Source organism: Galeopterus variegatus, unplaced genomic scaffold, assembly GCF_000696425.1.
Source record: "Galeopterus variegatus unplaced genomic scaffold, G_variegatus-3.0.2 Scaffold2597, whole genome shotgun sequence".
Classification (NCBI taxonomy): domain Eukaryota; kingdom Metazoa; phylum Chordata; class Mammalia; order Dermoptera; family Cynocephalidae; genus Galeopterus; species Galeopterus variegatus.
Window position 1 is genome coordinate 75,031 of NW_007728708.1, and position 26,143 is coordinate 101,173.

Consider the following 26,143-nt stretch of genomic DNA (forward strand, 5'->3'; position numbering starts at 1 on the left):
AGCTAACCGGCCATCCCTATATAGAGATCCGAACCCGTGGCCTTGGTGTTATCAGCACCACACTCTCCTGAGTGAGCCATGGGCCGGCCCGGTATTCAATAATTTTTAAAAACAAGAACCACTGACTTGTATACTATCATAGCTGGAAACTATGTAAAGAAGAGGCCTGGATGGCTAAAGCATTTATCTATATCCTTTTTGGATGTAGATGCCCAAACTTTCAGAGAATTTTGGCCATTTTACATGGCAACATACTTTAATTTTATAAATATGCCAGGCAGATTAAATATTATTGTAGTCTGAATTACCAGATGTCAGGTAGAGTGTGTTCACTTTTTGATGTATTAAATTACATGGTTATAGCCTTTGACTTGCTGATCATTGACTAAATACAGAAAGACAAATGGCATGAGCAGATAGTTTATAACTATCAGAAATTCTTAACATGTAGTTGAGAAAGACGAGGTTAGAATGTTTCAACCAGTCTTGTCATACAGCCTCAAGATTCATTTTTTAAAGTTGCCCTAACTCTACAATCCACACCAGCCAGGATGGTGGCATTTAGTTACGATAAACACAAGGCCTTTGGTTGTTTTAGAAACAACAGTTAATCAGATCAGATTAAGTCTCTTAAAGCACTTTTGTTTTAGAAAGTTTTGCAAAGAACTTCAGAAATTTCATTCCTCACCATCAGTGAATACATTTCCCCCCCAAGAGAATATGAGTATATAAATAACCCACCCATGATTGTAAAATGGCTGAAAGATAGCAAGAGTTTTCTTCATAACATGTGCCTTACGAGGTTTTTCCCATCCATATTGGTTTCACTCTTTTATAAATCTGTTATCTTTAGAGTTAGAGCCATTTACTTTTATTCTTTATTTTTCTCTGATTGATTTTATTTGTGAGAGTCTTATCCCTGTAACTACATTTAATTTTTGAGGGTAAGGACTGTACTTATTTTACATCATCACAATGTCCTTTTGAGAGGTAGACTCTTGATACTTGCTGTTCAGTTTAAAAGCTGAGATGCAGGAAATTCATTTTCTAGCTCCATGTGCTTGTTGAGAATTCGCTATGTATAAGGTACTGTGTTAGGCATCAGTAGATATGCATTGGTGCATTTTGCATTTACACCGAGGTAACAAAGGACAAGAAATTACGGTGTGGAGGATACTGAGTCATGCTTTGAAAGAATTTTTTCCCTTAGCAGGAGAACCGTTATGAAAGAAACCACTTTTGTTGAAAATCTTATTCTTTTTGCACACAGATTAGGGAATTGAAGAATTTCAGTAAAGTGATGGCAGAATTGTCCTTCTCGCTGCACAGTACTGTCAGTTAGAACTGAAATAGTCCTGAAAATTAGTCCTGAAAGCAGAACTGATTTTGATTTCACATTTGAACTGATGTTTGCACTGGCAGCCAATGGGTCTGGTAGGTGCTGGTTTTCACATTGAGAAGCCTAAAACTTTTCTCTTCTTGTTGCTGGCAGGTTCCTAACCTGGCTTGTACTAGTCCTAGGCTGTTATACTAGGGAGCTCAGTGAGGGATTTGGCTTTGAACTCTTAAATAGGTACATTAGAAAGCCAGTCTTTCCACCAACTGTACTGAGTTTAAAAATACTACTACTTTGGCTATAAAATGTTTGGGAAGTACATGCAATGCTGCCTAACCATAGTAATGTTTCTTGGCCTTGAGTTTGTACATATAATCTAATCAAGTTAATAAAATATGTAATGAAAATGCTTATTTAAGAGAAGGTCATAATGTGACATTGTGAGCTAAGAGCAGGGCCTCTAGACAGACTACCTGGCTCTGCCATTTCTAGCTGTGGGATCTTGAAAGAGGTTGTTGTCTGTGTTTAGAACTCATGGCCTATAAAATGGGAATTAATACAGCTCTTGGAAGAATTAGCTGAGTTAATGTATATAAAATGCTGGGCACGTTAAATGTTGGCTATTATTGCTTTTATATCTGTTAATTAATGAGATTGTATTCTAAGATTTTAATAATTATTCATAGGAGAACTACCTTCTTAATCATCTCCCTGCTTTAGTTCTCAGTTTTCAGGCTATGTTCTGTGTTGCTGGAGTCTTAAGATTTTTGTAGTTATATCCTTTGTGAAGGTGATAACTACAGTGGTGAGAGATGCATTTCAAATATGTTTCAGTTTTTGAATATCAATACTTGCTCAATTATCTCCCTGTATATGCTGCCATTGGCAAAAGCCAAGGCATGCCTGTTGTTAATTAATCACTTCCACTGGGAACTTAATTAGTGGCTTAATTAGAATCATCCTTGAGTAGCAGGCAGTCACCCTGAGCCAGCTCCAAGTTATTGGCTAGCTCTAGCAAGCCCTTCTGGTCATACGAAGACTTAGACTGAGGAGGAAACCTGCTGTGCTTCCATTTCATTTTTTTCCACCTTAAAGAAGCCTGTGTAAGATCATCAGTTGTCTGTGATGCATCCATGTACTATAATACATGCGAAAACAAGGGAACATATCCCTTATTTACTTATAATGGGTAGATCAGAAAACCAAAATTGGTTATTAAATTCTTGTGGTTGTGCTAAACAAGCAGAAAACATGTTGTTGTTTGCAAATGTTGAAAATTAGAGCATGCATTCTGAATTTGACAGAGTATTTCATTTTCTGCTGAAAGTTACTTTCCTTCTGGCATCATTGTTTTTTAATATGTTTTTTTGAAATATTGCCATATTGTTACAGGACAAAATCATCACTCCATTTTCTTCCTCTTTACCCTCTCAGGAAAATATGGGAAAGTAAAGCAAAAGTAGCATCTTCTTGCCTTACTTTTGTATAGAAGTAGAAACGCTGGGGGTGAGAGGCCCAATCAAGTTACTGCAAAAACAGTATTCCCCCCAGACTTTTTGGATGGACTGTAATTTTGCAACAATAAGATAAGTCAATGCACCAATAGTTTCTGTTTTATAGAAAGGGGAATCCGTTGAGTCAAATCCCCGAATGAGGACAGACATCTTGAAATGGACCTACTTTACCTGAGCATATTTGCTTCATTCTTTTGATTATATAGGCTTTTAGAGGATTTAGGTTAATTGTGAACTTGGGGAAAGGGTCAATTAAAATATTTTGTCTGCAACAGATTTGCTGCTGCTTCCAGGAGAAGTGGAACAGGACGTAAGCACCAGTGTTCCTTCTTATTTTCCTTCCGTGGGCCAGCCTCTCGCCCCTGAAATGAAGCCAAAGCCTGCTGTAAAAGGAATGAACAAACCAATGGAAGAGGTCCTGCACCGGGAATTCAATCAGTCTCGACACTGCCTGGATTTGGTAATTTGTTCATTCAGAGAAATGCTACTATACCCGTGTGCTTTTGTATTTTTCTCAGATTTGGGAAAATTTAGAATTCAGGTTGATTAACTGGTCCCACTCACTGCCATCTATCTCTAATGTGTCTATTTCTTTTTAAACACATAGAGCAATTACGTTTTTATGGGGAAATTTTTTTGTTCTATAATGTATGCAGTGCTATAGGACAGTGCTACCTAGGGACTGTGGACAGTTTTCTTATCTCTTTTAATCTGGCCATTCTTCTTTTTATTATTGTTTCTAAGGTCCTATAAACCTTTTGTATTAGTTCAGGTAAAGCCACACTACTAAAACAGAGAATCCCCATAATAGTTCAATGACGGAAAGGACATAGAAGTTTCTCTTTTTTAACAGTCTGTAGAAAGCCCTTAAAGTGAGCAGGAGGATGTTCCCTGGGGTCATCAGGGATCCAGGTTCCTCCTCTCTGGATGTCCATTATCCTTAAGGGCATTGTCCTCATTTGCATGTTCCAAGTGAGATCACCATCATACCTGGAGGGGGAGGGGAGAGAGCTTAGGGGAAGCATGTTTCTCCAAGGCTTAGGACTCAGGGCCCTTCATTTCTGATCACATTCTATTGACAATCACTTAGTCACATGTTCATATCTAGCCATAAGGGAGGCTGGAAAATGTCACCTAGTCATGTTCTTCAAAAGCAGGGCAAAGTGAAATCTCTGCCACACCTTTACTCTCCCAGACATATAACTTGAATGTCAGCTTTTGCTATCACTTTGCAACTCTTCTACATATACTTAACAAATGTTTACAATAGAGGCTGTTGGTAGTGTTGGTTAGTGACCTTTCTCATCCTCTTTAACATGAAGGCGGATCAGGCACAAGAAATTGTTAAGGGCTCTTTATTATTGCTTCCTAATAAAATCCCCAGGGTCCTTCCTGATTAATTGTTCAGGTCTTGTCATTTAATTGTTCAAGTCTTGTCACTGGAAAAAAATTCTGTTATGGAATCAGTCTTTCAATCACAAATAATCCACACATTTTAATTCTAAATTGCCCTTTTCTCATAGTACTTTTATTTACTGACATGACAAAAGTATATCCAGGATGCTTGCAGGCTTATATTAAACTCCTAAATTGGTTATCAAATGAACTAGAAGAAATGGCTACTTTTCAATATGATTTTTGAGTTATAGATTGCTTTCTCTGAGTTGTAAGAAGCTAAAATTGCAAGGTTATTTCTAGCAGAAATCTGTTCCTTTTTAAGATTTGTTGATGTTCTGGACTTCAGTTGTGATCATACAAATTATTGAACCAGTCAGTGGGCACGGTGCCTAGTACCTTTATAGAAATAAAATTATGTTTCAATACAATTATAGAATATATATATTCTAGTACAATTATAGGAATTGTTATGAAGTGGTTTTAGTTAATGCGTTTTAAAAAAGCTGGTATCTATCAAACAGCCAGTAAAATGCAAGTTAAAACCTCATATATGATTATACCTTTAAAAAGAATATAAATTTCATACCAGAAAATATGAACATCTTTTAATGTAGCAATCAAAATGATATAAACAATTTTTGTGTTGGCAAATGCATGAGCCACGGATGAATAACTTTTGCTGTTTTTTGAATATCCAGAGTAATATCTTGGTTGGGATTTTTATTTCTAACCACTCTTTGTTAGAGAAGCTTTTCAGGATTGTCTAGAATCACAGTATTGCACCAACTCTGCCTCAGTTTCATAGTGTTAATCTTATTTTAAAGCATCCAATGCCAGTAAAAGAAAATAATCATCAATTTCCAGCAAATATGTCCTGTAAACACATACCAAGAGGCAATTTTGGGGCTAGAGATGGTGGTTGCTTTCTGTGACTTAAATCTGAAAAGATGAAAATATATTCTGTATGTCCTGACTTCCACTTAATTGCCTATTAAGAATCCTCCAACTTTCTGAATATGGAATGGACCAATTTAATTATTTTCGCTAATTTTATCACTGATTTTATACATGTGCATTTTTCCCTTAGAATCAAACGGTTTCCAAGAACCTTCCATTCAGTTTGTGAATAACTTCTTGCCTGGGTTATTCTATTTTTATGAATTTTGGAAGTTTTGAACAACTTTGTAGAGCAAAAAGCGTTCACATTAGGAAGATGAAAAATTGTGGTTCCTCTGCCTCCTCCCTTCCCCCGACCCTAGAAGAAGTCATAAAAGAAACTTGTGTGGTATTTTAATAGGAGATACCCTGTTTTTCCTATTCATAATAAGACTCTAAAAATTTTCACCTATAAAGACAGTTTATTTACTGAATTACTTTGTATGATAGCCTATAGCTAAATGCTGCCATTATGGATTTGAGCAATAGTTTTGTCTTCCTAGGGCCGGCCTGTGACTCACTTGGGAGAGCGTGGTGCTGATAACACCAAGGCCACGGGTTTGGATCCCTATATAGGGATGGCCAGTTAGCTCACTGTGTGAGCGTGGTGCTGACAACACGTCAAGGGTTAAGATCCCCTTACCAGTCATCTTTTAAAAAAATAACAAAAAACGAAAAAAATGACTGAGCTACTGCTGGAAGCCCCCTTGTCTCCCCTGCAGGAATGAGGAGGGTGCCATGGGTCTAACCCTGCCCTCCCTCCCTCGTTCCCCCACCATATTTCCCCCCCCCTTTTCTTTCCTCCTCCCCACCAACTGCTCTGTAACATCTTAGAATGTAAAAAAAATATTATTATTAATAAATAAATAAAAATTTTAAAAAAAAGGTTAACCTATGAGCTAAGTTTTGAATCATGATGGGAAGGAGTCTTCTATGTATGAATGAGAGAATATTCCATGCAGTAAAAACCAACAGCTTATATATAAGGACAGAGACTAATGAAAAAACATGACATAGCTTTATTTGGCTGGAACAGGGGTCCACAAATTATAGTTTGCCAAATTTGGCCTAGCGTATTTTTGTATGGCCCACAGCAAAGAGTGTTCTTTTCATTTTTAAAGGGTTGTTTAAAAAAAAAAAAATGCAAGGGCTGGCCTGTGGCTCACTTGGGAGAGTGTGGTGCTGATAACACCAAGGCCACGGGTTCGGATCCCTGTATAGGGATGGCCGGTTAGCTCACTTAGGAGAGCATGGTGCTGACAACACTGAGTCAAGGGTTAAGATCCCCTTATTTAAAAAAAAAAAAAAAATTGTTTTCTTTATTTTTCCTATATGGTACTGTGAATGAAAATGATTCCTCCTTTAACAGTGTCTCTGTTAGAATAAGTCACATGAGCAATTTAAAGGAAACTAGAAGTTTTCTAATAGTGTACAAATTTTATTCCCTGAGAGGCTACAAAAAGATTTCAATTAGATTTGAAATTAGACACCTGAAATCCACATATTTCTCTCAGCTCCTTTGGCAAAAATAACAAGTTAATAACTTAATTCACAGTTGTTTTTTGTTTAACAGCAGGGGATTTGAAGTTCCCTTGCACAGATTCTTTTCTGGAATAAATCAGAATTTCAGTTTGCATTCTTAAAACCTTGGAGTCTTATAGCTGAGAACCCTAAAATGAACCTAACTTGAAAGAAGAAAATTCCCAAAGTGTGCCACAATAGCCAACAGCTTAAATACATACATAGAAATGCAGCCTTACTATATATATATATATTTTTTCCTTTTTGTCTTTTTTCGTGACCGGCAACGGATCGCAACCCTCAGTGTTGCGCCCGTACTGGACTGGGACCGGCAACGGGATCGCAACCCTCGGTGTTGCTCCCGCACCTCGCTCAGCCAGTGAGTGGCCAGTCTGTATGTGGGATCCAAACCCTCGGCGGGAGCTTTGCTGCGCTTCCCAAGCGGTGCACTGTAGCAGTGCGCCACCGGGCCGGCCCCTTACTATATTTTAAAAGCTGTCATTTGGAAGATCACAGTGATGTCTTCTGAATTGCAGTGTACACCTAGTTTCACTTTGAATTTCATATGTGTGCCTTGTCTTAGAAGACTCTAAATTCCCTCATGCATATCTTCATAAGCTTACTTAATTAAAATGCAGAAAGTCAGAACTAGTGCCAAGCTCAGTGCCATGCATCTAGTAGATATACAATAAATACTATTGAATGAACAAATAAAGACTTTACCACTTATTGGGAGTGATTTTTCTGATACAGTAACATGGTTGGGATTCTCTTCTTCTCTCTCTCTTTTTTTAAAAATGTTTTGTTTTTATTGGTTATGAATATTCATGGGTACAAAGCAAATTGTCACTACTCATGCCTAAGATGTGATTGCCAGATCCATACTGGCAGCATGTCCATTACCACAAATTGTGATTGTACCCTGTGTCCCCCACCCAATTATCCCCTCAGTTATCCCTGACCTCCCTCCCTATCCCGCTTTCCCCTCTCCACTTTGTATCCCTAGGTATGTTCTCCCTCTGCAAGTCCAATGCACTACTGTGGTCTTTCTTTCCTTCCTTCTTTCTCTCTTAGCTCCCACATATGAGTGAGCACATACGGTATTTATCCCTCTGTGCTTTGCTTATTTCACTCAACGTTAAGTTTCTATAAGTTCATCCATGTTGTTGCAAGTGGGAGAATTTCATTCTTTTTTATGGCAGAGTAGTATTCCATGGTGTTTGTATACCACAGTTTCCCTATTCAGCCATCCATCGATGGACATTTAGGTTAGTTCCATATCTTGGCTACTGTAAACAGAGCTGTGATGAACATCGGAGTGCAGGTATCCCTTCGACATGATGTTTTCCATTCCTTTGGGTATATACCCAGAAGTGGGACTGCTGGATCATGTGGAGGATCTATCCGTAGTTGTTTGAGAAACCTCCATACTGTTTTCCATAGTGGTTGTACTAATTTACAGTCCCACCAACAGTGCAGGAGCATTCCCTTCTCTCCACATCCTCACCAGCATTTGTTATTCTTTTTGATTATAGCCAGTCTAACTGGGGTGAGATGATATCTCAGTGTGGTTTTAATTTGCATTTCCCTGATGACTAGTGATGTTGAGCATTTTTTCATGTACCTATTGGCCATTTGTATGTCTTCCTTTGAAAAATGTCTATTCAGTTCCTTTTCCCATTTTTTAATTGGGTCATTTGTTTTTTTACCATATAATTGCTTGAGTTCCTTGTATATTATGGATATTAATCCCTTGTCAGATGCATAGTTAGCAAAAATTTTCTCCATTCCCTTCAACATATAAATATGTTCAAGTCTCTCCCATCCTTCACAAAATGAAACAAGCAAGAGCAAACAACCTGCCCTTCACCTTGGACCCCTCTCTGGCGACTGTCTATTCCTTTTCTTCTCTTTTCATCCAGAATTCGGAAACCGTTAGACTCAACTCTACTCGTTGACTCTGCTTCCTTTTCCTTCATTCCTCACTCAATATACTGCAAAATGCCCTTGGCTCCAATCACCAGCCTGAATGTCTTCAGAATAAAGGCACCAGTTATTTTATAACTGCCAAGTCCAGTGGACACTTTTCATTCTTTTTTAATGGACCTCTCTACTGTATTTGACACCACTGATCTTCCCCTGACACTCTTGCTCCACTGGTTCTTACTATGCTGTTCTCTGCTGATTCTTTGTGTATTTCTCTAATTGTTCTTCCCCTACCTTCTTTGGGGGTTTTCCCTCCATCCATCTTTTATGAGTTGGTGTCCCTTAGGGAGCCATAGCTTAAACTATGGTTCTTCCCACCTTACATACTTGGATCCATTTTCATCTTTAAATTACTACCTTTTATGATTATGTTTCCAAATTGGTATCTAGCTTCAGAGCCTTTTTTCTGAGCTTTAGTTTTGTATATTCAATTGCCTGTTGATTTCTCCACCTGGATTCTTTCAAGTACCTTCAAATTCAACATGTTAAAGGCTGAGCTTTTTTTTTTTTTAACCTGCTTCCCTTCCTTCATTCTCCCTCCTCTTCCCATTCCATATCCAATCAGTTGTTGAGCACTGCTGATTTTGTTTCAAAATTTTTTCAGATCTCTGTCACGACTGCCCTGTTCTCATTATCTTTCGCCTGGACTGCTTCAGCAGGATGCTGAATAGTCTTCTGACTCCAGGCTGATCCCCCTCAAATCCACCCTCTATTTAATCTTCAAAGTGACCTATCTAAATGTAATTTCCAAGAGGGCAGGCAGGGCATCCTTCTTTTTGTGCTCTAGACCTGTTTCATTGTTGAAGTGCTTAGTAAAAATTTCAATGAATCAAGGAATTTATCTGAAATGCTTAGATGACCAAGCGTCTACTCTATTAAAAAATAATTCTTCAGTGATTATTCATCATCTCTAGGATGATTTGGGACCATCCTGGTCTCTAGTCCCTCTCTACCTTGCACTTTATGGGCTGGCAATGCTGAGTTACTTTTAACTCACAAATGTGAAAATCTGTGTCTTAATTCCATGGCCCACCCATGCGAACTCCCCCGGACTGCAAAGCTCTTCTTCCCTCAACCTTGTTAACTAATATTCACCATTTAAAATTCTGGTTAAATATCATCTCTTCCAGGAAGCCTTCTGATTTTTTTTTCCCCAATCCCCTCCAACCTGGTCTGGGTTAGGTATCCCTTCCTTGTTCCTATCGCCTCCTGACTATACTATTTATCCTTACCAGTTTTACTATAATGATTTGTTGGTGAGTTCATCTCATTTGTCTGTGATTTCATAGAGGTCTTTATCTTTGTATCCCCAGCACCTAACACAATGCCTAGAATTTGATAGGAGCCTAGAGTGTAAAGAATGGTAAATATTTGAATGATTGCATGAAGCAATTTCTCTGACATTTTGACTTAGGAATGTAATGGCCACATTGCACTATATTACCCAAATGGTTTTAAGTTTCCTCAGTATCATATTTTGGCATTGCAAATACGAAATTATTGTTATTCTTGGTTTCTTGCTTTTCTATTTCAGCATTTAACTGATTGCCTAGGAAATTAATCTAACAATAGCTGCTGTTAATAACTCTTAGTTTCTAAGTGAAGAAATTTATATCTTTAAGTATATTTTTATACCTTTAAGTATATTATTAATTAATAATCCTTGTGTTGGCATTATATTTATTGACTTGCTGAAAACTTTAATCCTTACTATTATTTTGGTTAATGTCAAGTGACTGATAAAGAAAAGCATGCTCCATAACAAAGAAGAATTTAAACGTATAGAAAAAAAAAGTTATAGGAAAATAAGATTTTTCCTTTCAAGAACAAATTTGTGTATCTCTAGTACTGTAATGTTGGATATTATAGCCGTAATGTATACTGGGACCTCAGGGAAGGGAGAGGAGTAATAATGCAATGGTTTGAGCCATATCTGGGAGAACTAACTTGGCTGTGGGAGTTAGCCCTTATAGGAGAGTTTAGAACTCCAAAATGTAAGCCTTACTTTATCTGGGTTGTAAGACTGAAATGATGTGTGGGGAGGGTAGTAGGATTTTCTGGAGCATGGCAGTACTTGGGAGTAAGTTAAGCTTCTGCACTTTCCCCTCTATGCTTCTGTTTCCCTTTTTTGCATGCCTCTATTCAAGAGCATGGCCCTTGATACTTAAATCATTCATTTACTTCTGTCTTCTCCTTAAAGTTATGAAACCTTGTGGACACAGATTTTACAACATTCATTTTGTGTTCCCAGTATCGAATACATAAGTGTTTATTGAATGAACAAGCAAAGGGGAGGGAGGTGGGAATGTGTTGTGTAGAGGGAGTGTGGGGGCACAGTATGGTGTTGCTGGGATTTGAGCACAGCAGAGGGATTTGTCTAATTTGAAATTGCATTCTAGCCTCCCTGGGAGACAGGTGAAGGAAAAGTGACTGCATCTAGTGAGGATGGCTAGTAAGGTCTAGGCAGGTTTTAGAGGGCTCAGGGTGGGGCTCAAAGTCCTACTGCAGTGGGCTCAGGCAAGTGTGGTTGGCCTGAAGCTTGATGGACATGTGATGACAGGCCTTTAACCAGGCATAAAAGGGCAGCAGACGTCCCACTGGACTGAATGCAGTGGTGGAGATGGGGGCCTCTCCCCATACTCTGCCAGGATGGGTTAGAATCATCTCAGCGTGGAGTCATGGCCAAGCCTGCTAGCCTCAGTACTTACTGCTGAGTAGAGATGGAGAGAGCAAGGATGCTTATATTCCAGAAGTGAACATCTTATGTCATTGTCATTCATTTGAGCTGGTTTTAGCAATATTGCCCCTCTGTTACTTTGGCTGTGGTGATGATAAATTTAATCTCAGAAAGTGATCAAAATGAGCTGATCAGTCACTCTGCATGCTGGTTTACTTCCTGTGTGCAGCTGCTCTTTCAGAGACAGTCATGGTATTACTGTAGCCTTGAGTACATTTTTTATGATAGGCTGTGGGAATTGTTCAGCTTATTCAGAAAAGGTCTTTTCTCCCATAGAGCTATGACTTGGTTTTGTGAAAGTTGTCAGAATCAAAATGGAGTCACATGTGTGAAACACTCTGACAAATAGTGCTGGGGAGGGTCATATACAAATGCTTGATCATTAGAACTACCAGAAAAGAATGCAAAAACCACAACCTTACACCAAGAAATACTTCTGCAAGGACGTCTGCCCAGCAACTGTCTATCCAACCTTGGACTGGTGTCATGCAGTCCAAGAATAATTATCTCAAAACAATTATGTAATCATCCTCATTTTTCCTTTAAAAACGTTTGTCTTCCTTTACCTCCCTAAATCCACCCATAGTTTACTATGATATGTGTATTTCCATTGCAATGCCCATTCCCAAATAAATATCATTTTCTTTTTTTTTTTTTTTTTGTCTTTTGTCTTTTTTCCGTGTCCGGCAACGGATCGCAACCCTCAGTGTTGCCCCCGTACCGGACCGGGGACCGGCAACGGGATCGCAAGCCTCGGTGTTGCTCCCGCGCCTCGCTCAGCCAGTGAGCGGGAGCCGGTCTGTATGTGGGATCCGAACCCTCGGACGGGAGCACCGCTGTGCTTCCCAAGCGGCGCACTATCCAGTGCGCCACCGGGCCGGCCCAAATATCATTTTCTTTTAGAGAGCCCCTCTGTTATTTAGGTTGACAGATTAGTGAAAACTTCACAGGTGATTTTTGCTGGTGTTTTTGTTGAGCAGATGAAGCTTTATCTGAAGCAGATTGCACTGGATTCAAATGTTGGTTCTCTCCCTTATTAATTGTGTAGCCTTGGGCAAGTTTCTTAACCTTTCAGAACTTCATGACGGGGTAACAATGACGACTGGCAGGGTTGCTTGAAGATTACTGCTAATGCCCACATCATTCCTGGGGCTGGCACATATGGGAACTCACTCAGGGCAGCTCTTATTGTGACCTGTGTCAGGAAATAATGCAGGTACTTTCTAATAAAGAGGAAATAAAAGAGTCTCTGGAATTTGTTCTTTGCTGGTTTTACTAAGAAATGATGATAAATGGCTGGATGTTTGCTGTTAGCACTACACACCTAACTACGAGGCATACGGTACCAAACAGATAGGAGATAGCTACGTTTCATGATTTCTTTTCACCTTTAGTAACAGCACATAGTTTCTGAACTGTATGCTCCATTTTTACGAACATTGCAAAAACCATTCAACGAGATTATCTACCATGCAAGAATATTTAAAGTTGGCTGTAGCTTCAGGGCATTTTTTTCGTTTTTGCATAAACCATAGTTTTCAATTATTTCAGCATCATCATACATATTATAGAGCTACACAGAGATGCTGGATGGTTTCATTGTATCACACACCATTTACTTTTGGAGAGGCTTTTTAGGGGGTGATACAATGAGATTTAAGCCATTCTCTCGTTTTTATTGGAAAATATGCTATTTATTGGAAAATAGGCTTCCTTTAGGAAGTCTTTAAAACTCACAAATTATGAATAAATAGATACAAAATTATTACATCTCTTTGCAGCTACTGTTACTTATAGATAAAACTGTAATATTTTACATCTTCTTGGTAGAAAAAAGAGATCCTAGACTTTTTAAGATGATACTATGTGTTTTAATTCCTACTGTTATTGGCCAGAAGTCATCGGTATATTAAGTGTAGGGTATTTTTATCTTTGAAAATTAAGTTTTATTAATATAGGTCTTTTGTAGTAAATGGTGAAAATGGATTTAAGGTTGATCAAAATCTTAAGGTATCTTTTCTCACATTTTAATATAACTCTTAGTTTTCCCATATGCTTCTAGCCCTGACACTACAAATGGTAAAAAGTGTAATGAAAATGTGCAAGGGAGACTTTGATTTTTGCCTTGGGTGGAATTAGTTAATGATATTCATTCAGATACAGCATGGTACAAACGGGGTGTATTAAGAGGCTTAAATTAGGTCAAATTGAGTAATCGAATTTACTCCTTTACTTAAAAACAGCTTAATCAGCTGAGTGTGCTGAAGTCTAAAATAGTTTAATTAAATATTAATCAGGAGTTTATGTTTTCAACTTCATCTTCATTTACAATGATTGTATATGTTTTTTCCTCTTTTGTTACCTTTTATAGATACCTGGTGATGAAGTTCAACCCTTTTCACTTGATGAAGAATTTGATTATGACAATGTGGCACTAACCCCCAAATTCACTGCTGCAGAGATAGAGACCATCAAAGAGCTTTGCAAACAAGAGAGAAAGAAGAGCAACACAGACGTAGAGGAGCCCTGTGACTGATTCGCTAAGGCATCTCTGTGTTTATTTTTATTTTGTTCTTATTCAAGCAACATTAGAATAAAAGATTAACCTACTATAATTCCCTTTATGGAAATGTACATGTGTGCATTCATTTGTTAGAGTTGTCTGTCATTAGGGAGATAGAGCAACAAACAAGATGGAAGAGGTCATGGCCCTTACAGAATTTTCTCCCGTCACGTTGTTGCTGCATCCTATGACTGGTTGGGGAGATGGGAGTGGGAAATGGTGACAGGAAGTCCCCCCTACAGAAGGGTTCATTTTGATGAGAACACTGCACCAGGTGATGTAGGGTATTGGTAACAGATTGGAAACATGATCCCACCTTCTTACAGTGAAAGACAATTGAAACATGTAAAAGACGTAGCACGTAGAGAAAAATTGCTTATGTGAGTAGGTCGCTGGTCCCAGCTATCCAGAGACAGTGTTATCAGCGTGAGTGTTGAGAGATTAGGCTGCTGGGATTGATTGGGAAGGGCTTCACTGAAAAAGAAGGCATCTGAGCATTGATTATATGTCATATATTGAATTCTTGCATTTTGGTATTACCATTAAACCGTCTTTCATGATAGTTCTAAAGTACAAGGTATGATGTCTATCTCCAGAAGCTTAAAATTTGAAAAGACAAGACAGCTAGAGAATGTAAAAACATATTATGGAGTGCTAATTTTGTAGAACACCCATAAATGCAATAAGGGAAGGAGAAAAGAGGGGTGAAGGCACAGAAAAAGGGGGAATAATATGTACGAAGCAATTTATATCATTGAAGAAATCAGTAGCAAGTCAAATGTATTCAGTCTTAATAGCTTTTTTCTTTTTTTTCTTTTAAATAGACTATTTTTTAGATCTTAGGTTCACAGCAAAATTGAGGAAGAGAGTAGAGACTTCCCATATACTTCCTGCCTCCCCCCCCAGACTCTCCTACTAGTAGCATCCTACACCAAAGTAGTACAATTGGTTTTTTTTGTTTTGTTTTTTTGCTATTCTCTCTCTCTCTTTTTTTTAATGTAAGAACACTTAACGAGATCTACCCTCTTAAGTTTTTAAGTGCACAATACAATATTGTTAACTATATGCACAATGGTGTACAGCAGATCTCTAGAACGTATTCATGTATAACTAGAGCTTTATACCCATTGAACAGTAACTCCCCATTTTCCTCTCTCTCCAGCCCCTGGCAACCACTATTCTACTCTCTGCTGCTATGAGTTTGACTCTCATAGACACCTTTTATAAGTGGACATATAGTATTTGTCCTTCTGTCATTGGGTTATTTTACTTAGCATAATGTCCTCCAGGTTCATCTATGTTGTTGCATGTGGCAGGATTTCCACACTTGCATATGCCACTTTTTCTTTACTCATCCTTCAATGGACATTTAGGTTGTTTCTATATCTTGGCTATTGTGAATAATTCTGCAGTCTTGTGCTTGTGATGGTGTGTGTATGAAGAATCGTGTGTGTGAGGGTGTGTATATGTATTCATAAAAATACCATTTATATTCTTCATAATAGAATGCTCTTGATTTGATGTTGCAGTAAAGTGATTTCCACATTTATTTTTATTTATTCAACAAACTTTCATTAAACACTACTTATGTGTTAAGCTTTATGCTAGGTAATGGGAAGGATACAAATATATTAGAGATGGTTTAATTTAGTGGGAAGAGAGATGCGTACACAAATAATTACAGAGAGGTGCACTGTCCAATATAATAGCCACAAGCCATGTTCTAGTGTACTAGAGCACATGAAATATAGCCAGGATGAGTGAGGAACTGATTTTTAAATGTTATTTACTTTTTAAAAAAGTATAAAATGAAAACTGATTTTTGATTCAGTTATTAGACAACTTTCAAGTACAAGGGTACTTCAAAAAGTTCATGGAAAAATACAATTAAAAGATAGTACAAATCTTTCCATGAACTTTTTGAAGCCCCCCTCGTACATTTAGAACAACGTGGGTATGTGAATCTACTTTTTAAACTAAATTTAGTTAAATCTAAACACAGTTCAATTATTTCTGATGACAGCTTCATGCCTAAATCTAAAATATGCTGTAAGTATATAATACACATTGGATTTTGAAGAGTTAATATGAAAAATGGTAAATATCTTGTTATATTTTTTGTATTGGCTACATGTTGTAATGATACTATTTTGGATTTACCTAGTTAAATATAATATATTATTAAAATTCACCAATTTTTACGTTTTTACGAGGCTCTTAGGAAATTGAAATTTACACGTGTGGCATGCATCTTTTTGTCTGACAGCGGTGCAGTAGAGGGTAGTCTATTGTAAGAGTGGTGTGTACCAAGAGCTCCTGGGGCAAAGCAAATTGGAGTTATTTAATTATGCCTTGGAGAGCTTGGGAATCTTCACAGAGGAGGTGACAGTTGAGCTTGGTCATAAAGAATCAGTAGGAGTTTTTGAGGCAGAGAAAGGGGCAAAACATTATAATCAGAGGGACTAGCATGCAGAAGGCATAATGGCATATGATAAACTATGGCCTGTTTGAAGTAAAACCACGTTTTCTGTGGAATGTGTATGGGATAAATGGAATAACTGCCAGAGAGGAAGTTGGAAATGTAGGTTGGGGCAAGATTTTGAAGTCCTTGTGTGCTGTAGACTCTGTTCTCTAATTGATAGGGAGCTATTTAAGGTTGTTTAGCAGAGTAATCACAATATCTGAAGTGTGTTTTGGAAGGATACCTCTGGTGTGAGTGTGAAGAGTAAAATGAATGGAGGTGATACTACATCAAGTGGACAAGTTTAGAGGCTGTTAAGATAGTTTGTGTGGGAGATGATCACAGCCTGGAGTAAGGCAGTGTGGTGGAAGTGGAAGGCAGTGTGAAGAGTAAAATGAATGGAGGTGATACTACATCAAGTGGACAAGTTTAGAGGCTGTTAGGATAGTCTGTGTGGGAGATGATCACAGCCTGGAGTAAGGCAGTGTGGTGGAAGTGGAAGGCGTGGATTTGATTAGAGATTTGGGAGCAGAACTAGCAATGATTGTTGATTGATGCAATGTGGGTATGAGAGAGCAATTGTGAGGTAAGATTTTGGTGTGCAATATGTGTACACGCTGACTTGAGACAACCTTATAATAGTTCACAGGATGGGGGACTCTCTTTTGACTCAATAGATAAAGCATTTTGGTATTTTAAATAAAGAAAAGACTTCATTTAAAGACATCCCATGTTATAAACTTAAATAGTTTTATAGTAGAAGGAACAAAACCATGTTTTTAAGTGCTTTAAAAGAACTATATTTCAGTAGAGTCATCATTTAACCAGGCATGGAAGATGGCAGGTGTATGTTACTATGGAACATTCTATCTGTAGGGTTGGTATACTATGTTTTGGCTTCATTCCTCTTGGCAATTTTTGATCCCTGCATTATTTGGGACAATTATGCATTACAGCAATGGTGATACTGGAAAATGGGTTCCTCTTAAAACCTTTGAATGAGGTCGTTTTGCCCCCTTTGTACCATTACATTTGCCCTATGTACCATTACATTTTTCCATGACTGCCTTTCAGTTTTAGAGATCCCTTGTATGGATGGAAAGGGTGTCTTTGACATTGGCTGGCAAACTCTAACCAAGTAAGCCTGTGCTTAAATTGATGGGTAATGGTTACCTGGCAGTGTCAACAGAAGTAAGACTTAATAAAGAGCAGAATATAAGTAGATGCATCTAGGTGTATACTCCAAAAAGAGAGGGAAGAACATGGAAAATCTAAAAGTATCTTGAGATAATGTGACGGTTGCAACACATGCTAGCTTGAAATGAAGATGTCACTTCAAACCTGCAACACCAGTCCTAGCTTGTTTAGTGTGGTGGCACACTGAGCGATCTTACTGTTTTCAGGATCCAACTCATGTGGTGGAACACAGGAAAGAGAAAAAATATCCAGCTCTGATATTGAATTTCCTTGATTCCTTGGTTAAGAATCCTCTTTTCCCACAAATGAGATCCAACTGCATCCTCATTTTAAACAAGAATTTCCCCCTATGTGTTAGGTGACTGTATGGTTGGATTAAAATATGAAGATAGTTAAAAAATTTTCATTTCATTTGCTTGTTTCTTGGAAGTTGAAGGTAAGTAGCATGGGAAATGATATAAAAAAGAAAATCTTACTGAGAATTTTCTAGAAGAATATTTCTTCATACGTGGAAGAGAAATCCATACTCCTTACCCTGGCTTAGCTTGCCTTTACGTCATATGGCCCCTCTTATCTCTCTGAACTTGTCTAGTACCATCTTACTTATTTCTTACTGTGTTCTGGCCAGTTTGTATTCTTTTTGGTTTTTCAAACACTCCACCTTGTTTGTACCTTAGGGCCTTTACTGTTCTTCCTTCTAACTGGTCTTCCCTGGTCTTCATGTGACAGGATCCTCCTCATTCTGGCCTCAGGTGAACTATATCTTCCCAGAGTCTATCTCTGACAGCCCTATTTAAACTAATCTCTTTCTCACAAAGTTCTATTCCTGTCACTGTGCATCCTGTTACCCTACCTTGTCTTGTTTATTGGCTGACTCTCTCTTACATTAGAATGTAAGCTACAAGAGAATATGGACTCAGTCTGCCTTTTCATTGCGGCATCTCCAACACCTGAAAAGAGTAAACACCTGGAGTAAAGTAGATGTTCAATAAGTATTTGCTAAATGAATCAAAATTAAAAGTATAAGCTTTTTAATTTGAAGAACTTGAGGTCTATTTCATCAGTTCAATTTGGTTAAACATATATTGAGCACTTTTTCTATTCAGGGCATATATAAGTTCTCATTTCCTAGACTGATGGTAATCTCACAGTCAATGCAAATTTGGGAAGCCTAGCTTGGTTGGATGGAACTATTCCACATTCAACAGGTTCCTTTTTCCCCTCACCGTAACCCCACGGAGAATTGAGATTGTTGGTCTTGTGAGAACTTTACCCACTTCTCAATTGCTCTTTTGAAAACTTGATATGACTCCTTACATTAAAAATCCTGTTTAAGAGCAATTCCTGGGATACAATAGTGATGTTACCAGTGTTCTGCATTAAATAAACAGTATTAACTGATGAGAAGAGAAAAACTAGAGAGGGAAAAGAAAACAATACATGAAGAGTGAAGCAGGTAGGAGGAAGAAAAATTCCATTTTGGTAGCTTTCTGTAAAGCAGAATCCTTTATCCATTCATTAAAAAATGTTAATGCTCATAAGAGTCATCAAACTTAAAGGTGAACTTAAAGCTGAATGTTTTCTTTATATTTTATTTATCCTGAGTGCAGTGTAAGCCATGGGAGGATTTTTAGAGGAGGGACGTGGTCTGACTTATATCTGAGGGGAGGTGGGTGGAAAGCGAGCAGGGCTATGCTGTACTGAGAGGAGGTGAAACGGGAGGGTGTGCAGGGCTGGACTGTGAAGGGCCTTTTTGTTTTTTCTCTCTGTAATTTTATATGATCTTCTTGTTATCGCCAGTATTTGGAAAATCTATGATGATATGTGCTGGTATACATCTATTTTCATCCTTTGTGCTGGGTACTCAGTAACCTTTTGTTCTGCAAACTTATGCTTTTCAATTTTGGAAAATTTTCTTGAACTTTTTTGATGTTTTTCTTCCTTCTGTTTCATTTTTACTGTCTTTCCAGAATGTCTACTTTTTGGTTGTTGAATTCCTTGGATCCCACCCTAATGTTTTTGTGCTCTCTTCTCTCCTATTTTTGTCTCCATTTCGTCTATTTTCTGAGGGGTGTTCTTAACTTTATCTTCCACATTTTTATAGCATTGTGTGTATTATTTTTTAAATGTCTTATTTTTAAATTCACAAAAGAGTAAAGCCATTTTTATTTTAAAGAAGGAAAACAAGAAAACACATCTCTGCCAGAGTCGCATCAGTACTAGACCATCAGAACTATGAGGGTGAACACAGCGTCTGTCTCATCCTTTGTGATGCTGAGCACTGTGCCTCTGGATGCCAAGCACCCGTGTTTACTGTGCTGAATGAATGAGCAATGGAAATAGAGTGAGCTGAGAAAAGGGTCTAGGAGATTCTTACAGTGGTGGAGAAAGCCTTACATGTGACCAAATTGTAGCTAGGTAGGTTCTAGGATCCCTGACACTGAGAAAAGGGAGAGATGCATTATGGTGGTGGGTCATCTCTGGATAGGGTCACCTTTGGTGTGTACAAGGCATTCATGCGATAGGAAAACCATCCTTAAAGCAGCTCTTCTCTCTCTTCCTGATGCTCCTTTTTCTATTGATGACACCACATTGATTGCCAGAGTCTATTATTTTTGCCTCTGCTCTACCTCTTGATTCCTCTACCTCTGTATTCCTCCTGCCATTATTCAGGCCTTCATTTTTGCTTATCTCCTTCTGGAAACCATCTTAATTTCCAATCAGTCTCTAAATGCCTCCATTCTCTCAATCGAGGGTTCGGATCCCACGTGTAGACCGGTTCCCGCTCACTGGCTGAGCGAGGCGCGGGAGCAACGCCGAGGCTTGCGATCCCGTCGCCGGTCCCCGGTCCGGTGCGGGGGCAACACTGAGGGTTGCGATCCGTTGCCGGACACGGAAAAAAGACAAAAGACAAAAAAAAAAAAAAAGAAAAAGTTATTCTATCTAGTACAAAAATAGGAGGAGAAAAAGACTCAACAATATAATTCTAATGTAAGTACATTTTTCATGAAGGAATATAGGAAGACATTTTAGTAGCAAAATAATGGCAAGTCTGTAATAAAGATTATAGTACATGATATGTAATTATAATACTTTTTATGTCTACAAAAATGTGCTGTGCATTCTTTCTAAAAGAGTTTTTTGTTGGTTCCACTTCAGATGGTAGTGGATTGTTATCTCTGTAGTGCACACTTAGAATATTGATATCCCCGTTAAGATTAATAAAGTAAATCCAATAACTCCAAATTGTGTTAATATTGGCTATATTCTCGGAAAGAAATTAGCATCAATTTTTATTTACATTGAAAGGTATTTTCAAAAGACAGTTTATGTGCAAGTAGCAGTAATGGTGCTTGAAGTAATTAGTGTGTTTAACAACCAGGCAGAAAAACCCCTTTAATTATTCAATTATTCTCATCTTCTCCCTGCCTCCCTCCCCTCCACCCCCTTTCTCCCCCAAGGATGGGAAAAACTGGAAAGGATTCAAATCATATACAGATTGTACAGATTGGGACTTTTTTTTTTTTAGCACATTATCAGGTATCTTGGCAAAAATGGTTTCCTTGGTGTTTAAGAGGGTCAGTGTCCACGACTTATAGAGGACTTTGTTTTGGAAAATTAAGGTCAACTGGTTTCTGCAGAGCCTTTAGTTTCTAAAGATATTTTATGCCTTTGTTTAAATATTTTGGTTATAGTGTCATCCTGTTATTGATGCATTGACTCTAATGAGTTTTGGTGACTCAGTGTTTTTGTATATACGTATAAACATACTATATATATATATATATATATAGTGTAAGGTTTCTATTTTTTCAGTCAATCCAACTTATTTTCAAATGTTTATAAATTCCACAGGTTAGCCTGTGTAGCTTTTTTGTTTTTCTGAAATTGGCTTTGCTGACCTTTCTCAGGGATAAACATGTAGCATTTGTCTTTATTCAGCTCTTTTATTCCTTTTTCTTGTTCTGGCCTGTGGGCTTTGTCTGTAGCATCTGGTTCTGCTTCCCCAAATATACCGAGTATACGTGTAGCACAGAATCTCTGTGTGTGTTGGTTGTTTTGTGTTTAAACAGCTGAACACCTGGCTGCTCATGTGCAGGTGCACGGAACTCAGAAGAAGGGGTTTTAATTTAAAACAAACAAAAATAAGAATATGTGCAAGTTGCAGATGAGGGCTTGGGTGTTGGACTTAAGAAGCTTCTGAGATGAAAAACAAGCAAGGACAAGTGAGTCCCTTATACGTCAGGAACAAAGTGCTTTTGTAGTATGTGTTTTCTGAAAAATGTCTTCACTGACATAATGGCTTCTGTATTTGTCCTCGTGAACAAATCTATTATATCTTATTTAGTATTGTCCTCAAGTTGCAAGGACCACAAAGAGTTTTACACAGATGTTACCCAAAGTGATCACTTCTCATTGTGCTGAAATTAAGCTCTAATATACTATACATCAAATAAATAACCTTTTCAATGCCATCATAAGAGTTTAGAATGAGATGAAATAAATTTTGCAAAATGTGTGCCCACATGTTTATTTTTTCCCAAATAGGACTGTCATTATATTTTAATACAATAATTGATCAAAATAGAAATTATTAAGAACATACTAAGTATAAATTGAATATCTACCACATGTTCAGCATCATCTTAGGTGAGATGTGGGAGGATAAAAGGAATGAGTAAATAGTACATGACATCACAGAGAGGCAAATTTTGGTAAAGGAAAGAGAAGTTAATGCCAAATACCCCAAGAAACTTGGTGGTGAACTAGGAATACAGTGGCTTGACCCACTGCCTCAAATGAAGTCTTCACTTTTTAGCTAAAAGGAGAAGTAAATAGACTCTAGACTTTCTAAAAGTTGAGCTCAATTTTCTTTTGGAGAGAGATGGCTTATTTTGATGAAGTCGCATCACTGGCAAGTCCCTATGTATGTGTGTATTTCCTAGGCCTGTCCTGCTCCCCTGTTAGATGCTTTGCTGAGCCACAGATGGCACATGTTCATCTTGCGGTGGTGAAGGGTTGACATCAAAGGCAAAGAAACCCTTGGAACCCATCCTGCTCAGCCCACAAGAGCAGCTTCTCTCTGCCACGTTGATGAGAGCTTGAGATAACAGGGGCATTCCCACCGCTGCTCTCTCTTGTGGGCACCTGACAGTTAACGCAGGTGGGCGTAAGGTGCTGCCCGCCTTTTGAAGGCTGGCTGTTGAAGGGGAATACCACCTCTCTGAGATCGCTCCTCTGCTCTGCCCCATGGAGCTGCTTCTGAGAAGCAACCAGGTGATGAATACCTGCCCGGCTTTTCAGAAAATCAGAGGTGGCTGTCAAAAGACCCACTAGTGTTCAAAGGCTGCCGGGTAAGATGGTGGTGAGGCTTTGTGATATGTGGCCATTTGAGGGTCCACCTTGATTCTTGTTTTCTTCAGAGGCCACATTAGATTGCTGAGCAGCTGGGTCATCAATCTCCTCCCATAAGCTAGATGGGAGGGAGGCTGGGTCTGTTCGACTTGGGGTGTGCACAGCTAAATGCGCAAGAAGAGAAGCGAGTGTTAAATAAGTCTGCTATTCACCGAGCAAACGTTATTTTGTTTAAATTACACTGTGCTATTTTATCTTGACCCACAACCAAATGAAACTCATCGTAATACTTTATCACATACAAGATAGTTGGTTCATTAATAAAACCCTAGGAAGGAGACGGGGGTAAACAATGAGAACCCCCACACTCTAGCACCATAATGCCCTACGATATTTTTCCTTCTTTTCATCAAAATTCTCCATGGAACTAAACCCGCAGTAAGACAGCAAACAAATCCTCAGCTTTTTTTCATTGTATTATTTTTTGAAGTGAATTAATTATTTTTCATCCTGCTAAGTAGGAACTAAGCACAAACTCCTGGGCAGTGCTGGGAGTTTTTCTTATAGACAGTAAATATTTATTGAATGCTTATGATATGCTGGGCACTGGCACTCAGGAGTTACAGCAGTGAATGAGACAGAACACATCAGTGATAAATGCTACGATGAACATCAATCTGAGCAAAGTGAAAGAGCATTTGTGTTGATAAAGGAAAGCCTAATGAAGAAGATTACAGGTAAACTGAGACCAGAATGACAAGATAAAACCCTGCAATGACCTCGGGAAAGAATGTTCCTAGTTGAGACAGAAGCTAGATTAGAGACCTTGCAGTGGGAACAAGTATGGTGGTCAGAGGATTGTGAGGAAGCCCTGTGTGGCTGGAGTGTAATGACAAAAGACAAAGGTTATTGGAGACAAGGTTAGATAGGAAGGGGGTGGGTCCAGAGACTGTATGACATTGTAGACCATGGGAGAAAGTTGGATTTTAATCTCAGTGCCATGGGGAAGCCATTGCATTGTTTTTTAAGCATTTGATGTGCTTTGTGTTGTAAGAGACCACCTCTGCTTCATGGGGTTGAGTTGGAGTCAAGAGAGGAAGCAGGGAGACCAGCTCAGAGGCTGGCATTGCAGCACCAGGTATGAGAGGATGGGACTTGGGTTGGATGTTAATGGTGCAGGTGGAGAGAAGTGTTTGGATTCCGGACTTGCCCTGGACATAGAGCTGATGGGACTTAGCAAAGGGTTGGATGTGGGGAGGGTGAGTTGATGAGAGGAGGTGTGGCTGAATCCCACGCTTCTGTTTTACAGGCTTCTCTTCCAACCTCCAAGGATTAAAGACAGGGTAAAAACTGACAAAACAAAACAACAAAGAAAACATGTTGATATGGGATTGGGATTTGTCTGAAACTTCCAAAAATAGCACTGTTGATGACCTATGAGGTTTCCTTCTCTATTAAACATCATATTCTCTGACTTGGATGTGACACCTCTCAAACCAGGTGTCAAAATCTTTCCTCTTTCCAAGTTAAAGTCTGTGGATTATTTAATAATGCTATGACTTTGCAATAGCCTGGCTTCATTCTCATTCATCTCAGCATCCGAAAGAGGTTTTAAGCCAGTCACGTAAATATCATCGTCTATAGACATAGAGATTGCCTAATAAATGTCTGGAAATTAAACTGAATAGGGATTTAGGGCAGTAGTACTCAGGGTGGTCTGCAGTCCTGTGTAGTTCTGTGAACTCTTTCTTATGAACCGGTTGTTGCTGGTCCAAAACAAGATAACTTTGGAGATGAAGAGTAAGCATTTAGAAACTTTATAGCGATTTGAAATTGCTGTGACATCCAAGCAGCATTTCATTTTTCCAGTAATTTACTTTTATTGTATTTAATGAAATATCAGCCTGAGATGGACTAGACATTAAAAACAAGACAAAACAAACTGATCTTTTACCCCAAAGAGTCTGAGAAACACTTGTTGAGTGCAGTAGACAATGTTATCACCTTTCTAGGTGAGAAAGGTGTGTGTGGTGGCATCCCATGACAGGTCAAAGGCATTTGGGGGAAATTGAGCTGGTTCCTTCTCATTGCTTCTTTGGCTTGTTCCAAATATGAGGTGGTCATGAGAAGTCTAGGGCTGTCCTGGCATGTGTCACCTCTGTGGGCATCTGAAGAGTGGAAACGAGAAGCGAGTGGAGGAATTGCAGGAGTCCACACTATGAAAAAGGGCACAACTGAGCTCGAACAGGCAACAGAAGACATGTGTGGAGAGAACCAATGCTGTCTATGTCTCCTTCCCAGGAATGTAACTGCTCCCAAATGGTGATTTGAAATTGTTTTGCCATCTCAGGAAGCCAAACAATTTGAAGTTGGGAGGCACTTCTGAAACTTTCGTTTCATTCCCTCATTTTACAGACAAAGTCACCGATAACCAAAAGATAGCCATTGAGAGGAAAAAGTCCCATAGGGTCCATAAGCTCAGGATAAAGGGCACTTGCTGATGACCTTTTTTCCACTAAAAAAACTAGCTGAAGTCATGGCTGTTTTTTTTCAGTGTTGTGATTTTGATCAACTTTCTTCATAAATCCACATCTCTGTGAAATTGGAGTTTGTGAACCCATTTTTTAGCATCTTGTTTTAACGTAAACTGAAGTCCTGTTTAGTTGCCTGGGCTGGACAAATATAATTGTACGCTATAGCTACTTTCCTCAGTTTGCACATCTGTCACTGGAAATATTTGCCAAGAAACCTCCGTGCAGTGCCTTTCCTGAGAAAAGCAGGCAACAAGTGTGACTGGTCTGCAACCCCCTCTTTATCCACTTCCATAAGGATTTTGTGAGCATTTAATTGTTTTATTGAGGGTTTTCAGGGCTTAGTGAGTATGAAGATGAGTTTTTTTTTTGCTCCAGATTTTGTTAATTTTTAATTAGATTTGCCTTAAAGACATATATACAGTAATCCTAAATTCAGACCGTATGCTCAATGTCATTTGAAGCAGTTTTTCCAAAGGCAGCTTAATGAGAAGAAATATTTAACTTTCTCCTCCCTTCCTTCCTTCCTTCCTTCCTTCCTTCCTTCCTTCCTTCCTTCCTTCCTTCCTTCCTTCCTTCCTTCCTTCCTTCCTTCCTCCCTCCCTCCC

General features: G+C 38.6%; 1 protein-coding gene across 2 annotated transcripts in view; it reads left to right on the plus strand.

Annotated features, from left to right (window-relative positions):
* LOC103598397 (chromosome unknown open reading frame, human C11orf74) overlaps positions 1–14,058 on the plus strand; it is a 51,645-nt gene extending 37,587 nt beyond the window's left edge. For both annotated transcript variants that reach the window (XM_008582389.1, XM_008582390.1), the window contains 2 exons: positions 3,126–3,265; positions 13,800–14,058. In XM_008582389.1, coding sequence (XP_008580611.1) covers positions 3,126–3,265; positions 13,800–13,964 — 305 coding nt within the window. In that variant the 3' untranslated portion in view covers positions 13,965–14,058. The remainder of the gene's footprint in view (positions 1–3,125; positions 3,266–13,799) is intronic.
* Positions 14,059–26,143: the final 12,085 nt, after the last annotated feature.